Source organism: Antechinus flavipes, chromosome 2 (assembly GCF_016432865.1).
Source record: "Antechinus flavipes isolate AdamAnt ecotype Samford, QLD, Australia chromosome 2, AdamAnt_v2, whole genome shotgun sequence".
NCBI lineage: Eukaryota > Metazoa > Chordata > Mammalia > Dasyuromorphia > Dasyuridae > Antechinus > Antechinus flavipes.
Genome location: NC_067399.1, coordinates 661,801,255 through 661,817,048, shown reverse-complemented (window position 1 = coordinate 661,817,048; position 15,794 = coordinate 661,801,255). Strand labels below are relative to the sequence as shown.

Below are 15,794 nucleotides of genomic sequence, written 5' to 3'. Positions count from 1 at the left end.
TGGCATCTAATCGTGGCCTCTGGGGTTTTCTGTTGTTGTTGCGGCTATATACTTGGCTTTCCTCTCACCGACCCAAACCGCCCAGGAAATCCTCATGAGTATCTCTCCCTGACTTTCCAGACACGAGGGGGGGTGGGGAGAGAAGAGAGGGAGGAGGGGAAAGACTGGGGGGAGGAGAGAGGGAGGGATCTCCGACACATTTCCTCGATTGTCCCTGAGCGCAGCACCCTGGACAGTCTACAGGAGGGGACCCTGAGAAAGCTTCTATGTAGTCTTCCCCACCCCAGTCATTGTGAGGCCCCAAGAGGTTCCGCTTAATTATACTTTGCTTAATTATAGGTCTCCTGAGATGAGGCTTTAGACCCAGTTTCTTCAACTCCCAATCCAAGAGCTCTTTCCACTTTGATACTTGCTTAGCAAGAAAAAGGAAAGAGCCCAGTCTAGCCCTGCTCAGCAAAGTGTCTCCCACACCACTAGACGAAGAAGGAGGCCAGAATGGAAACTCCCTGACTGAGGCTCGGACGCGTGGGATAACGGGGCTTGGAGGGCTAAGGTTATCGTGGCTTCCTTCCTCATTCCTTCTTTCCTTTTTTCTTTCTTTATTTCTCTTTCCTTCCTTTCTTTCATCTCTCTCTTTCTTTCTCTTTCTTTCTTTCTTTTTTCTTTCTTTTTTCTTTCTCTCTCTCTCTCTTTCTTTCTCTTCCTCCCTTTCTTTTTTCTTTCTTTCCTCCCTCTCTTCTTCCTTCATATCTTCCTCTTTCTTTCTTTTTTCTTTTTCTCTCTTTCTTTCTCTTCCTTCCTTCTTTTTTCTTTCTTTCCTTCCTTCTTTCTTTCCTCTCATCTCTTTGTTTCTCTTTCTCCCTTTCTTTTTTCTTTCTTTCCTCCCTCTCTTCCTCCCTCTTATCTTTCTCTTTCTTTCTTTTTCTCTTTCCTCTCTTTTTTCTTTCTCTCTTTCCTCCCTCTCATCTCTTCTTTCTTTCTTTCTCTTTCCTCCCTCTCTTCCTCTCTCTCATCTCTCTCTTTCTTTTTCTATTTCCTCCCTCTCATCTCTTCTTTCTTTCTTTCTCTTCCTTCCTTCTTTTCTTTTCTTTCTTTCTCTTTCTTCCCTCTCTTCCTCTCTCTTTTTTCTTTCTCTCTCTTTCCTCCCTCTCATTTCTTCTTTCTTTCTTTCTTTCTTTTTTCTTTCTCTCTCTTTCCTCCCTCTCTTTCTTCTTTCTTTCTTTCTTTCTTTCTTTCTTTCTTTCTTTCTTTCTTTCTTTCTTTCTTTCTTTCTTTCTTTCTTTCTTTCTTTCTTTCTTTCTTTCTTTCTTTCTTTCTTTCTTTCTTTCTTTCTTTCTTTCTTTCTTTCTTTCTTTCTTTCTTTCTTTCTTTCTTTTTTCTTTTTCTTTCTTTCCCCCAGAGAAAACATCCTAGCTCTTTCCCTCTTCCTTACTCCCTCCCGTCTGAAGCTAACCCGAGCCAAAGGAGAAGAGGAAAGGAGAAGCCGCACACATCTGGCCCCAGAGCAACCACATCTGGCCGCAGCAGCAGTCGGAGCGCCTGGGCTAGGCGGAGTTCGGGAGGCCCCTGGGAGCCCAAAAACTGGAGAGGTGGGGGGGATACTGGTGGTGAGGGGGGCGTGGGACTCCACCTCCTCCTCCCACCCACTTAGAGCCCAGGGAAGAGTGCCTCCCCTCTATTCCCCTCCCCTCCCCTCCCGGCCCCGCCGCCTCCAGCCCAGCCCAGCCCGCCACAGCTGTCCCAGACGTCCTGGCCCGGCGGCCCATGGAGCTCGACAGGGCTTTCTGCGCCGTGGGCGACTTCGGGAGCTGCCAGAGGCGCTTCGTGGCCGTGCTGGTGGGGTTGCAGGTAGGGCCTGGCCAGGGAGGGGGAAGGGGGATGAGCCCAGCGCCCAGCCCGGTCCCTAGCCCAGTCCCACTACGTGGACCACCCTGTCCCCGCCCCCGGCCCCGCCTCCACCTTCGTGGGAGGGGGCTCTGCTACTGCCTTCCTGGCTCGCTGCCTATTTCCATCCTCCGGGCTCTTGCTGCTCTGCAGCCCCTGCAAGTGTTCCCAGAGAGCCGGACCTCCCGCCCTCACCCCTGGCGTTTTGGCAGCCTCGAAAAGCGCGGGGTTTTCCAGCCGTCTGCCAGGGCCTAGGAGGAAGTGGTTGCAAAGGGAGGTGGGGCTGGTGGGCGGCTCGGCTGGCTGGGGTGTTTCCTTTCTTGGGATGCTCCCCGAGGCTGGATGTCGCGGTGGGGGTGGGGTGGACGCGGATCAAAGGCCGGATGCCCAGCCCCTGCCCCTTCTGACTCTAGTCCTCCACCCGCGCCTCTCTTTGGACAGATGTGGGTCGGGGAAGACCCTCCGCCTTGGCATTTAGAGCCCTATTAACAGGGCCTCCCAATGACCCTCGCCTCCACCTCCCACCCCAGCCCTTTCCTCCTACACTTGCTTTGATTCACCCTTAGCCTCAGAACAATGGGAGGAGGCTGGAGGAGGCCAGATGGCAAGGGGGAGTCCTATCTCCCCTCTGGAGACGGGGTGCTGGCTCTCTCCCCTGGACTTTGGGACGTCTAGTCCCGGAGGTGGGGTTTCTATATGGTTGGGTGGGAAGCCCGACAGCCCAGCCCGGGGTGCCAGTGGGGGACGCCCTCTTGACCCTAGTGTCGGTGACCTGGCAGAACGCTTTCTGCTTTGGTCCCTCGCCCGTCTCTTGGGCGACACTTTGGGTGGAGAGTTTCCCTGGAGTTGGTTGGCCCCAGGCCGAGGCCGGGGTGCTGATTGTCGGGGGCAGGGGAGGGGGAGGCACAGTTTAAGCCTCTACTCTGGGATCGTCTGCCAAGGCTGCCCGACACCCTCAGGGAACTGTGCACGTGGTGGGTGAAGGAGATCAAAACCGAAAAAAAAAAAAAAAAAAACATCTGGAAGGAAACTCCAAGCTGGCTGATGGACCAAATGACAGCTTGTTGTTCTGTTCCTCATTCTGAGAACGCCAAATGCCGCTTGCCCCAAAAACCCGTTTCCAATTTTGAAGAAAGCATGGATTAAAAAAAAAATGGAAACAGTCTTTTCTTTGTTTCCACGGAGTTAGTCACCCCTTGTCTCGCCCCAGCCCTCCCAGCAGACCCTCCCCCCCGAAGGGCGAGGGGGGATGGTAGGGCCGGCTCGGAAGGAATGCGATCTGCATGCTTGGAGGGCCTGATCCCCAATGCCTCACATACCACTTCCATGACATTGAGGAGGGATCCGAGCCAATCTTTTTTCCCAAAGCCTGGAGAGAGACCAGAGAATAGTTGGAGGAGACCAGCTGTTAGCTTTCATCAAGCCATCTTCCACTCTTAACATTGAGAAAGATCTGCTGAGATCTCCCAATCTGGTTTTCTCATTTTACAGACCGGGAAACTGAGGCCCAGAGTGGTTGTGACTTGCCCAATAGGCTCTCAGTGGGATTCAGCCTCCTCAGATCCCCCAACTCTTTCTACTGCATCACAAAAACCAAGCACTTCCCCCATTGCCGTGGAATTCATTTTACTGTTGGAAGCCTGTCACCCTTGGCTTCCTTTTTAAAATTCCTGTGCGGTTTCCTGATAAACGGTGCAAGAGAATGTCACAAATACTGCATTTCAGAATGGGCCAGTCATCATTAAAATGCCAGACTGGCTGCGGGGAAGAGCAAGTTCCTTCAGTGAGGACCTGGAAATGGCAGATTGCCTCTTGGTAGATAAGACTGTGCTATCTAGAGACAGTAAGGTTCGCCTGCCCACCCCCACTCCTCTTTAGAAATGGAGAGACTTGGACCGAGGCTAGTTGCTATATCCTTGGAAAAGGTCATTTCCCTCTGAACCTGTTTCCCCCTATGAAAATGAGGGAGTCTAAGGTACCTTCTAGTTCAGCTGTCCTACCATCTCCTGACTCTGGACAGTCAAATGATAATTTAAGATCGATTGAATTGATCTTTCAGGCCAGTGACCTTTTCCTTCAGAGATCTTAACTTTCTATTATATTAGGAGTGGTAGGAAGCATGGGTAGGGTGAGAAAACATTCCTATGTGTATATCATTCCCTTCCAATATGGACTATTCATTTCTTTACAATGTTAAATCCAACTTCTATCTTCCTTTAGGCAAAAGTAGATCCATATCTCTGCTGGGATAAAGAAAAGAGAGAGTAGGAAATAGATACAAATTTGTTTAGCAAAACAGGACCACAAGGTCCACTCCTTTTCATCAAACTTGCACTCAACTCTTGGTTGAGTTTTTTTTTTTTTTTTCTCCTCCTGGTTTCTCTCTTCATGTTTAATTCTAAAGTTTTTATGGGGCTATGATAAATGGCTCACTTGTTGGGTGAAAAATCAGGTATTTACAGTGTGTTGGGAAACTGTTTTACTTGGGGTAAAGTTGAGTATTTGGTACTCAAGCATGGTTCTAATTGTAGTGGATAGCTCCTATTCCTTCTCCAAGAACTTGTGCTCTATTTACATTCAAGAGATGTCAAGAGATTTTTATTAGCCTTGAAACTTACTTGGAAAAAGAAACCTGTCAGCTGAGACCTTAAAGTATTTTTTATCATGTCAGTAAATATTATTGAGGACATTCTGGGATCTAAGGCACAATATGAAAAGTGAAAATTCAGTGGGACTATAACATAGAATAGGGAATAAACCAATGGTTTCATTGGTATCAGGAGCTCCTGGATGAAGCTGCTCCCTGTCAAGCAGACATGTTTCTTTCTTTCTTTTTTTTTTTTTTTAAGTTGCTTTTTATTTTCAAAATGCATGCAAAGATAGTTTTCAACATTCATCCTTGCAAAACCTCATGCACCAAAATTTTCTCCCTCCCTCCCTTCTCCCTTCCCTAGACACCAAGTAATCCAATATAGGTTAAACATGGGCAATTCTTGTAAACATTTCCACATTTATCATACTGCAGCAAAAAAAAAAAAAAAATCAGATTAAAAGGGGAAAAATGAGGAAAAAAATAAGCAAGCAAACAACAACAACAAAGGTGATAATGCTATGCTGTGATCCACATTCAGTCCTCTTTCTGAATGCAGATGACTCTCTCTATCCCAAGTCTATTGGAATTGATCTGAATCACCTCATTGTTGAAAAGAGCCAAGTCCATCATATTTGATTATTGATTGCATAATCTTGTTGTTGCTGTATACAATCATCTCCTGATTCTACTCATTTCACTCAGCTTCAGTTCATGTAAGTCCCTCCAGACCTTTCTGAAATCATCCTGCTGATCATTTCTTTCACAACACTAATATTCCATAACATAGACCACAATTTACCCAGCCATTCTCCAACTAATGGGCATCCATTTAATTTCCAGTTCTGACATGCTTGGTTTTTTTGCAATAAACTTTGAAAAGGTTGTGATTTGATCACACAGCTAATTTCTTTCAAAAGTGGGACTTGAATCCAGGTCTTCAGGCTTCAAGACCAGTTCACTATCTATTATCACCCAACAATAAAGTAATGGAAGGTAAAAATATAAGAAAGACAAGGCAGCCTGATGAATAAGGGCAGCTGGGTGAGTCTGGAATCAGGAACACCTGACTTCAAATTTGGCCTCAGATATTTACCAGCTGTGTGACCCGGGGCATTTCTCCCTGTTTGCCTTAGTTTCCTCATCTGTAAAATGAGCTGGAGAAGAAAATGGCAAACCATTCTAGTATCTTTGCCAAGAAAACACCAAATGGGCTCACAGAGTCAGACATGATTAGAAAAAAAAAAGACTATACAATAACTAGTAGATAAGGCACTGAACTAGGAGGCAAGAACACCTCAGTTCAGATCCTAATTAAGACACATTGATCTTTCTCAATCTCTTTTCTGAGGTTATAAATCATATGCATTTGTAAAATGGCCCTACAATAGGGTTGTTGTAAAGATTAAATGAGATGATATGTTCATCAGAATGTAGGTATACATGTGAAAACCTTAAAGTGCTATATCAAGCCATTCTGGAGAGCAATTTGGAACTATATCCAAAGGGCTATCAAACTGTGCACCCTTTGATCCACCCATGTTTCTACTGGGCTTATATCCCAAAGAGATCTTAAAGGAGGGAAAGGGACCCACATGTGCAAAAATGTTTATGGCAGCCCTTTTTGTGGTGGCAAGAAACTGGAAATTGAGTGGATGCCCCTCAGTTGGAGAATGACTGAATAAGTTATGGTATATGAATGCTATGGAATATTCTCTATAAAAAATGATCAGCAGGATGATTTCAGAGGAGCCTGAGAGACTTACAGGAACTAATGCTAAGCAAAATGAGCAGAATCAGGAGATCATTGTACACAACAACAGCAAAACTATATGATGTTCAATTCTGATAGACATAGCTCTCTTCAACAATGAGATAATTCAGACCAGTTCCAATGATCTTGTGATGAAGAGACAGAGAAATGTGGAAACTGAATGGGGATCACAACATAGCATTCTCACTCTTTTTGTTTTGCTTTGCTTACATTTTGTTTTCTTTCTCAATTTTGTTGCCTTTTTGGTCTGATTTTTCTTGTGTAGCAAGAGACTTGTATAAATATGTATGCATATATTGGATTAAACATATATTTTTCACATGTTTAACATATATTGGACTACTTTTAACATTGAAAAAAATTTTGAATTCCAAATTCTATTCCTCTCTCTTCCATCCCCTCCCCCAACACTGAGACATTAAGCAATCCAATATAGCTTATGGAACTACAAGTTGCATAGGGGAAGGGATGAGGGAAAGGGGGAAATTTGGAACATAAGGTTTTGCAAGGGTTAATGTTGAAAAATTATCCATGTTTATGTTTTGAAAATTAAAAAAAAGCTTTAATAAAAAAGGAAAAAAAGTGCTATGTCAATAGCAATTTTTAAAAAAGCCCCAAATCAAAAAACAGAGCTATGGGAGCCTATGTACATATAGTACCTCTTAAACTGGTCCTGGGGGCTTTCTAATGCTGACTTTAAGTCCTATAGATTATTTTTCCCCTTGCTTTTTCACTTAGTTTCTGAGCCAAAATTTCCTTCTCTGTCAAATAAAGGGTGGATCTCCAAGGCAGTTTATGAGCCACATAAGAAAATGACCTCATTTTTTAAAACAAAAAATTAGATTCCATTTCATTATCTATCTTTTTCACCACATTTTTTTGGTTACTTTAAAAACCAAATCCATACCCAAGGATGAAGGATTGCCACTGTTAAGGATATTGGAGGGGAAAATCTGAGGGAATGGTTTATGGTTACCCAGACAGAGAATTTGAGCTTATTTTGCTTGTGGAGACCCAGAGTAGGCAGGAACTGGTTGTTGAGAGCTCCCATCACCCTCTCCCCTGCCTCGGCAACACCTAGAGCTGGGTACCAGATATCAAAGGACATCCGTGAGCTGAATAGTGTCCAGAGAAGGTCAAACAGGGTGGTAGTCCAGAGCAGTATGAATCCCTGCAGTCTGAATTTCAAAATGTACGTGTGGTTGCATAAGCTATATTGGATTGCTTACTGGCTCAGGGCTGGGGGAAGGGATGGAGGAGAAAAGAATAGAGTTTGGAATTCAAAAACTTTTTGAAATGTTAAAACATTGTTTTAGCATGCAATTGGGGGGATAGAAAAATATTTTTAAATATCCATGTGGGTTAAGGGGGATAGTACTTTAGGTTTTCACAAAATCTAATATTTAGAATATTTAAAGAACTTAGCTATATGAATTTTTTGTGAGCTGCTCTGTCACTCAGTCATTTATAAAATTAAATGACTAGACTCCGATAAAGCATAGTTTTAACAATCTATGGCTTCCTACTTTATATATTAATTCATTATTATTATAGCTTTTTATTTACAAGATATATACATAGATAATTTTTCAGCATTGACAGTTGCAGATCCTTTTGTTTTTATTTTTCCCCTCCTTCCCATTCCCTCCCCCAGATGACAGGTTGACCAATACATGTTCAATATGTTAAAGTATAAGTTAAATACAATCTATGTATATATGTCCAAACAGTTAATTTGCTGTATGAAAAGAATCAGACTTTGAAAAGATGTACAATTAGTATGGCTTCCTAATTTAGCTTGTACTTAGGGGTCATGGTCTACATGACCCAGGTTCCGTTAGTAGACAGTCATGAGATAATTGAAACTTGGGAGAAATTTTAAAATTTGAAATTGGCATAATTAATATAATGGGGAAGCTAAATAGATTAGGCAAAGATTGTAGGAAAATAGCACTTCAAACTGGAATGAATCATAGAATCCAACTTCATTTGCAGACAGGGAAACTGATGAAGAGAATTTTTGGGGTTATCTAGTGTTTACTGATTGATTTAGTCCAAAGCACATCCAGACAAGAACCATCACTAGAATATATGTGACATGCTTTAGCTTGGAGACATCTAATAGAGGCAATCAACTAGCTCCTTCCATGGTGATGGCTGCCATGGTTACGAAATTCTTCCTTATATCAAGCCCTAAATCTATGAAACACAGATCCATTTTTTTTGTTGTTTTGCCCACTGGGGCCAAGTAAAACCATGTAATCTCTCTTCCACTTAAAAACCCTCATTAAATAGCTCCAGGAAAGTCGCCTCTCTATGTACTGTTCTTCTCGCTAAACATCCCCATTTCCATTCTAACAAATAAACTGGAGCTCTAGAAAATGGAGCTCGGGAAATCTGAGCTTTCTCCTAGAAAGATTTTCATGGCAAATAAGTGGACAAAAACTGTTTAGCCTACAGGAGATAATCTATAGCAAAGTTGTAACTATTAGTAAAAAAACCCAGGATAATAATAACCTGTACTTAGGAGATGAAAGGGATTTGTCCAAAGTCATATATGTGCAGAGTGGAAGAATTAGGTTTTGAACACAGATTCTCTTTCATCCTACCCCACTGAAGTAAACTGGAGAAAATAGAGGTCTGGAAATCTGAGTTCTCTTCCAGAAAGATTTTCATGGGAAATGGATGGACAAAAACTGCTCAGTCGAGAGGAGATAATCTATAGCAATGTTGTAACTATTAGTAAAAAACAACTAGGAAAATAATAACCTGTACTTACTTATGAGATGGAAGGGACTTTTCCAAAATCATGTATGTGCAGAGTAGAAAAACTAGGATGTGAACATAGATCCTCTTCCATTCTACCCCACTGAAGTAAAATGGAGAAATTAGAGAAATCTGAGCTCTCTCCCAGAAAGATTTTCAGGGCAAAGGAATGGACAAAGAGTGAACAGTCTAGAGGAAATGATCTATAGCAAAGTTGTAACCAGAAAAATAATAACCTGTACTTATGAGATGGAAGGGATTTGTCCAAAGTCATGTATGTGCAGAGTAGAAGAACTAGCATATGAACATAGATCCTCTTCCATTTTCCCCCCTGAAGTAAATAAGGGAAAAAAGCTCTGGAAATCTGAGCTGTCTCCCAGAAAGATTTTCATGGCAAATGGATGGCAAAAACTGCTCAGTCTAGAGGAGATAATCCATAGCAGTGTTGTAACCATTAGTAAAAACACCCAGGAAAATAATAACCTGTAGTTATGAGATGGAAGGGATGTTTCCAAAATCATGTATGTGCAGAGTAGAAGAACTAGCATGTGAACATAGATCCTCCTGCATTTTCCCCACTGAAGTAAATAAGGGAAAAAAGCTCTGGAAATCTGAGCTCTCTCCCAGAAAGATTTTCATGGCAAATGCATGGGCAAAAAGTGAACAGTCTAGAGGAGATGATCTATAGCAAAGTTGAACCAGGAAAATAATAACCTGTACTTATGAGATGGAAGGGATTTGTCCAAAGTCATGTATGTGCAGAGTAGAAGAACTAGCATGTGAATATAGATCCTCCTGCATTTTCCCCACTGAAGTAAATAAGGGGAAAAAGCTCTGGAAATCTGAGCTCTCTCCCAGAAAGATTTTCATGGCAAATGGATGGCAAAAACTGCTCAGTCTAGAGGAAATGATCTATAGCAAAGTTGTAACCATTAGTAAAAACACCCAGGAAAATAATAGCCAGTACTTATGAGATGGAAGGGACTTTTCCAAAGTCATGTATGTGCAGAGTAGAAGAACTAGCATGTGAACATAGATCCTCTTCCATTCTACCCCACTGAAGTAAATTAGGGAATATAGAGAAATCTGAGCTCTCTCCCACAAAGATTTTCATGGCAAAGGAATGGACAGAAAGTGAACAGTCTAGAGGAGATGATCTATAGCAAAGTTGTAACCAGAAAAATAATAACCTGTACTTATGAGATGGAAGGGATTTGTCCAAAGTCATGTATGTGCAGAGTAGAAGAACTAGCATATGAACATAGATCCTCTTCCATTTTCCCCCCTGAAGTAAATAAGGGAAAAAAGCTCTGGAAATCTGAGCTGTCTCCCAGAAAGATTTTCATGGCAAATGGATGGCAAAAATTGCTCAGGCTAGAGGAGATAATCCATAGCAGTGTTGTAACCATTAGTAAAAACACCCAGGAAAATAATAACCTGTACTTATGAGATGGAAGGGATGTTTCCAAAATCATGTATGTGCAGAGTAGAAGAACTAGCATGTGAACATAGATCCTCCTGCATTTTCCCCACTGAAGTAAATAAGGGAAAAAAGCTCTGGAAATCTGAGCTCTCTCCCAGAAAGATTTTCATGGCAAATGGATGGCAAAAACTGCTCAGTCTAGAGGAGATAATCCATAGCAGTGTTGTAACCATTAGTAAAAACACCCAGGAAAATAATAACCTGTAGTTGTGAGATGGAAGGGATGTTTCCAAAATCATGTATGTGTAGAGTAGAAGAACTAGCATGTGAACATAGATCCTCCTGCATTTTCCCCACTGAAGTAAATAAGGAAAAAAAGCTCTGGAAATCTGAGCTCTCTACCAGAAAGATTTTCATGGCAAATGCATGGGCAAAAAGTGAACAGTCTAGAGGAGATCATCTATAGCAAAGTTGAACCAGGAAAATAATAACCTGTACTTATGAGATGGAAGGGATTTGTCCAAAGTCATGTATGTGCAGAGTAGAAGAACTAGCATGTGAACATAGATCCTCCTGCATTTTCCCCACTGAAGTAAATAAGGGAAAAAAGCTCTGGAAATCTGAGCTCTCTCCCAGAAAGATTTTCATGGCAAATGGATGGCAAAAACTGCTCAGTCTAGAGGAGATAATCCATAGCAGTGTTGTAACCATTAGTAAAAACAACCAGGAAAATAATAACCTGTACTTATGAGATGGAAGGGACTTTTCCAAAATCATGTATGTGCAGAGTAGAAGAACTAGGATTTCAACATAGATCCTCTTCCATTCTACCCCACTGAAGTAAATTAGGGAAAAAAGCTCTGGACATCTGAGCTCTCTGCCAGAAAGATTTTCATGGCAAAGGAATGGACAAAAAGTGAACAGTTTAGAGGAGATGATCTATAGCAAAGTTGTAACCAGGAAAATAATAACCTGTACTTATGAGATGGAAGGGATTTGTCCAAATTCATGTATGTGCAGAGAAGAAGAACTAGCATGTGAACATAGATCCTCCTGCATTTTCCCCACTGAAGTAAACAAGGGAAAAAAGCTCTGGAAATCTGAGCTTTCTCCCAGAAAGATTTTCATGGCAAATGGATGGCAAAAACTGCTCAGTCTAGAGGAGATAATCTATAGCAAAATTTTAACCATTAGTAAAAACACAGAGGATGATGCTAACCTGTACTTATGAGGTAGAAGGGATTTGCCCAAAGACATGTATGTGCAGAGTAAAAGAACTAGGATGTGAACACAGATTCTCTTCCATCCTCTCTCACTGAATTAAATGGAGAAAATAGAGAAATCTGAGCTCTCTCCCAGAAAGATTTTCATGGCAAATGGATGGCAAAAACTGCTCAGTCTAGAGGAGATGATCTATAGCAAAGTTGTAACCATTAGTAAAAACACCCAGGAAAATAATAACCTGTACTTATGAGATGGAAGGGACTTTTCCAAAATCATGTATGTGCAGAGTAGAAGAACTAGGATTTCAACATAGATCCTCTTCCATTCTATCCCACTGAAGTAAATTAGGGAAAAAAGCTCTGGAAATCTGAGCTCTCTCCCAGAAAGATTTTCATGGCAAATGGATGGCAAAAACTGCTCAGTCTAGAGGAGATAATCCATAGCAGTGTTGTAACCATTAGTAAAAACACCCAGGAAAATAATAACCTGTAGTTGTAAGATGGAAGGGATGTTTCCAAAATCATGTATGTGCAGAGTAGAAGAACTAGCATGTGAACATAGATCCTCCTGCATTTTCCCCACTGAAGTAAATAAGGGAAAAAAGCTCTGGAAATCTGAGCTCTCTCCCAGAAAGATTTTCATGGCAAATGCATGGGCAAAAAGTGAACAGTCTAGAGGAGATGATCTATAGCAAAGTTGAACCAGGAAAATAATAACCTGTACTTATGAGATGGAAGGGATTTGTCCAAAGTCATGTATGTGCAGAGTAGAAGAACTAGCATGTGAACATAGATCCTCCTGCATTTTCCCCACTGAAGTAAATAAGGGGAAAAAGCTCTGGAAATCTGAGCTCTCTCCAAGAAAGATTTTCATGGCAAATGGATGGCAAAAACTGCTCAGTCTAGAGGAGATAATCCATAGCAGTGTTGTAACCATTAGTAAAAACACCCAGGAAAATAATAACCTGTAGTTGTGAGATGGAAGGGATGTTTCCAAAATCATGTATGTGCAGAGTAGAAGAACTAGCATGTGAACATAGATCCTCCTGCATTTTCCCCACTGAAGTAAACAAGGGAAAAAAGCTCTGGAAATCTGAGCTCTCTCCCAGAAAGATTTTCATGGCAAATGGATGGCAAAAACTGCTCAGTCTAGAGGAGATAATCTATAGCAAAATTTTAACCATTAGTAAAAACACAGAGGATAATGCTAACCTGTACTTATGAGGTAGAAGGGATTTGCCCAAAGACATGTATGTGCAGAGTAAAAGAACTAGGATGTGAACACAGATTCTCTTCCATCCTCCCTCACTGAAGTAAAATGGAGAAAATAGAGAAATCTGAGCTCTCTCCCAGAAAGATTTTCATGGCAAATGGATGGCAAAAACTGCTCAGAATAGAGGAGATAATCCATAGCAGTGTTGTAACCATTAGTAAAAACACCCAGGAAAATAATAACCTGTACTTATGAGATGGAAGGGACTTTTCCAAAATCATGTATGTGCAGAGTAGAAGAACTAGGATTTCAACATAGATCCTCTTCCATTCTACCCCACTGAAGTAAATTAGAGAAAAAAGCTCTGGACATCTGAGCTCTCTCCCAGAAAGATTTTCATGGCAAATGGATGGACAAAAAGTGAACAGTCTAGAGGAGATGATCTATAGCAAAGTTGAACCAAGAAAATAATAACCTGTACTTATGAGATGGAAGGGATTTGTCCAAAGTCATGTATGTGCAGAGTAGAAGAACTAGCATGTGAACATAGATCCTCCTGCATTTTCCCCACTGAAGTAAACAAGGGAAAAAAGCTCTGGAAATCTGGGCTCTCTCCCAGATTTTCATGGCAAATGGATGGCAAAAACTGCTCAGTCTAGAGGAGATAATCCATAGCAGTGTTGTAACCATTAGTAAAAACACCCAGGAAAAAAATCAACTGTACTTATGAGATGGAAGGGACTTTTCCAAAGTCATGTATGTGCAGAGTAGAAGAACTAGCATGTGAACATAGGTTCTCCTCCATTTTCCCCACTGAAGTAAATAAGGGAAAATAGAGAAATCTGAGCTCTCTGCCAGAAAGATTTTCATGGAAAATAAATGGCAAAAACTGCTCAGTCTAGAGGAGATAATCCATAGCAGTGTTGTAACCATTAGTAAAAACATCCAGGAAAATAATAACCTGTACTTATGAGATGGAAGGGATGTTTCCAAAATCATGTATATGCAGAGTAGAAGAACTAGCATGTGAACATAGATTCTCCTCCATTTTCTCCACTGAAGTAAATAAGGAAAAAAAGCTCTGAAAATCTGAGCTCTCTCCCAGAAAGATTTTCATGGCAAATGGATGGACAAAAAGTGAACAGTCTAGAGGAGATGATCTATAGCAAAGTTGAACCAGGAAAATAATAACCTGTACTTATGAGATGGAAGGGATTTGTCCAAAGTCATGTATGTGCAGAGTAGAAGAACTAGCATGTGAATATAGATCCTCCTGCATTTTCCCCACTGAAGTAAATAAGGGGAAAAAGCTCTGGAAATCTGAGCTCTCTCCCAGAAAGATTTTCATGGCAAATGGATGGCAAAAGCTGCTCAGTCTAGAGGAGATAATCCATAGCAGTTTTGTAACCATTAGTAAAAACACCCAGGAAAATAATAACCTGTAGTTATGAGATGGAAGGGACTTTTCCAAAATCATGTATGTGCAGAGTAGAAGAACTAGGATTTCAACATAGATTCTAGTCCATTCTACCCCACTGAAGTAAATTAGGGAAAAAAGCTCTGGAAATCTAAGCTCTCTCCCAGAAAGATTTTCATGGCAAATGGATGGCAAAAACTGCTCAGTCTAGAGGACACAATCCATAGCAGTGTTGTAACCATTAGTAAAAACACCCAGGAAAATAATAACCTGTATTTATGAGATGGAAGGGACTTTTCCAAAATCATGTATATGCAGAGTAGAAGAACTAGCATGTGAACATAGATTCTCCTCCATTTTCTCCACTGAAGTAAATAAGGGAAAAAAGCTCTGGAAATCTGAGCTCTCTCCCAGAAAGATTTTCATGGCAAATGGATGGACAAAAAGTGAACAGTCTAGAGGAGATGATCTATAGCAAAGTTGAACCAGGAAAATAATAACCTGTACTTATGAGATGGAAGGGATTTGTCCAAAGTCATGTATGTGCAGAGTAGAAGAACTAGCATGTGAATATAGATCCTCCTGCATTTTCCCCACTGAAGTAAATAAGAGAAAATAGAGAAATCTGAGCTCTCTCACAGAAAGATTGTCATGGCAAATGGATGGCAAAAACTGCTCAGTCTAGAGGAGATAATCCATAGCAGTGTTGTAACCATTAGTAAAAACACCCAGGAAAATAATAACCTGTAGTTATGAGATGGAAGGGACTTTTCCAAAATCATGTATGTGCAGAGTAGAAAAACTAGGATTTCAACATAGATCCTCTTCCATTCTACCCCAATGAAGTAAATTAGGGTAAAAAGCTCTGGAAATCTGAGCTCTCTCCAAGAAAGATTTTCATGGAAATGGATGGCAAAAACTGCTCAGAATAGAGGAGATAATCCATAGAAGTGTTGTAACCATTAGTAAAAACACCCAGGAAAAATATCACCTGTACTTATGAGATGAAAGGGACTTTTCCAAAGTCATGTATGTGCAGAGTAGAAGAACTAGCATGTGAACATAGATCCTCCTGCATTTTCCCCACTGAAGTAAATAAGGGAAAAAAGCTCTGGAAATCTGAGCTCTCTCCCAGAAAGATTTTCATGGAAAATGAATGGCAAAAACTGCTCAGTCTAGAGGAGATAATCTATAGCAAAATTTTAACCATTAGTAAAAACATGCAGGATAATGCTAACCTGTACTTATGATGTAGAAGGGATTTGCCCAAAGACATGTATGTGCAGAGTAGAAGAACTAGCATGTGAACACAGATTCTCTTCCATCCTCCCTCACTGAAGTAAAATGGAGAAAATAGAGAAATCTGAGCTCTCTCCCAGAAAGATTTTCATGGCAAATGGATGGCAAAAACTGCTCAGAATAGAGGAGATAATCCATAGCAGTGTTGTAACCATTAGTAAAAACAGCCAGGAAAATAATAACCTGTAGTTATGAGATGGAAGGG

At 41.2% G+C, this 15,794-nt stretch overlaps 1 protein-coding gene across 1 annotated transcript in view; it reads left to right on the top strand.

Annotated features, from left to right (window-relative positions):
* The first annotated feature begins 1,208 nt into the window (after nucleotides 1-1,208).
* Nucleotides 1,209-15,794, top strand: part of LOC127552119 (solute carrier family 22 member 15-like) — a 209,923-nt gene continuing 195,337 nt past the window's right edge. The window contains exon 1 of the mRNA XM_051982594.1: nucleotides 1,209-1,848. Within this exon, the coding sequence (XP_051838554.1) occupies nucleotides 1,765-1,848 (84 nt within the window). The 5' untranslated portion in view covers nucleotides 1,209-1,764. The remainder of the gene's footprint in view (nucleotides 1,849-15,794) is intronic.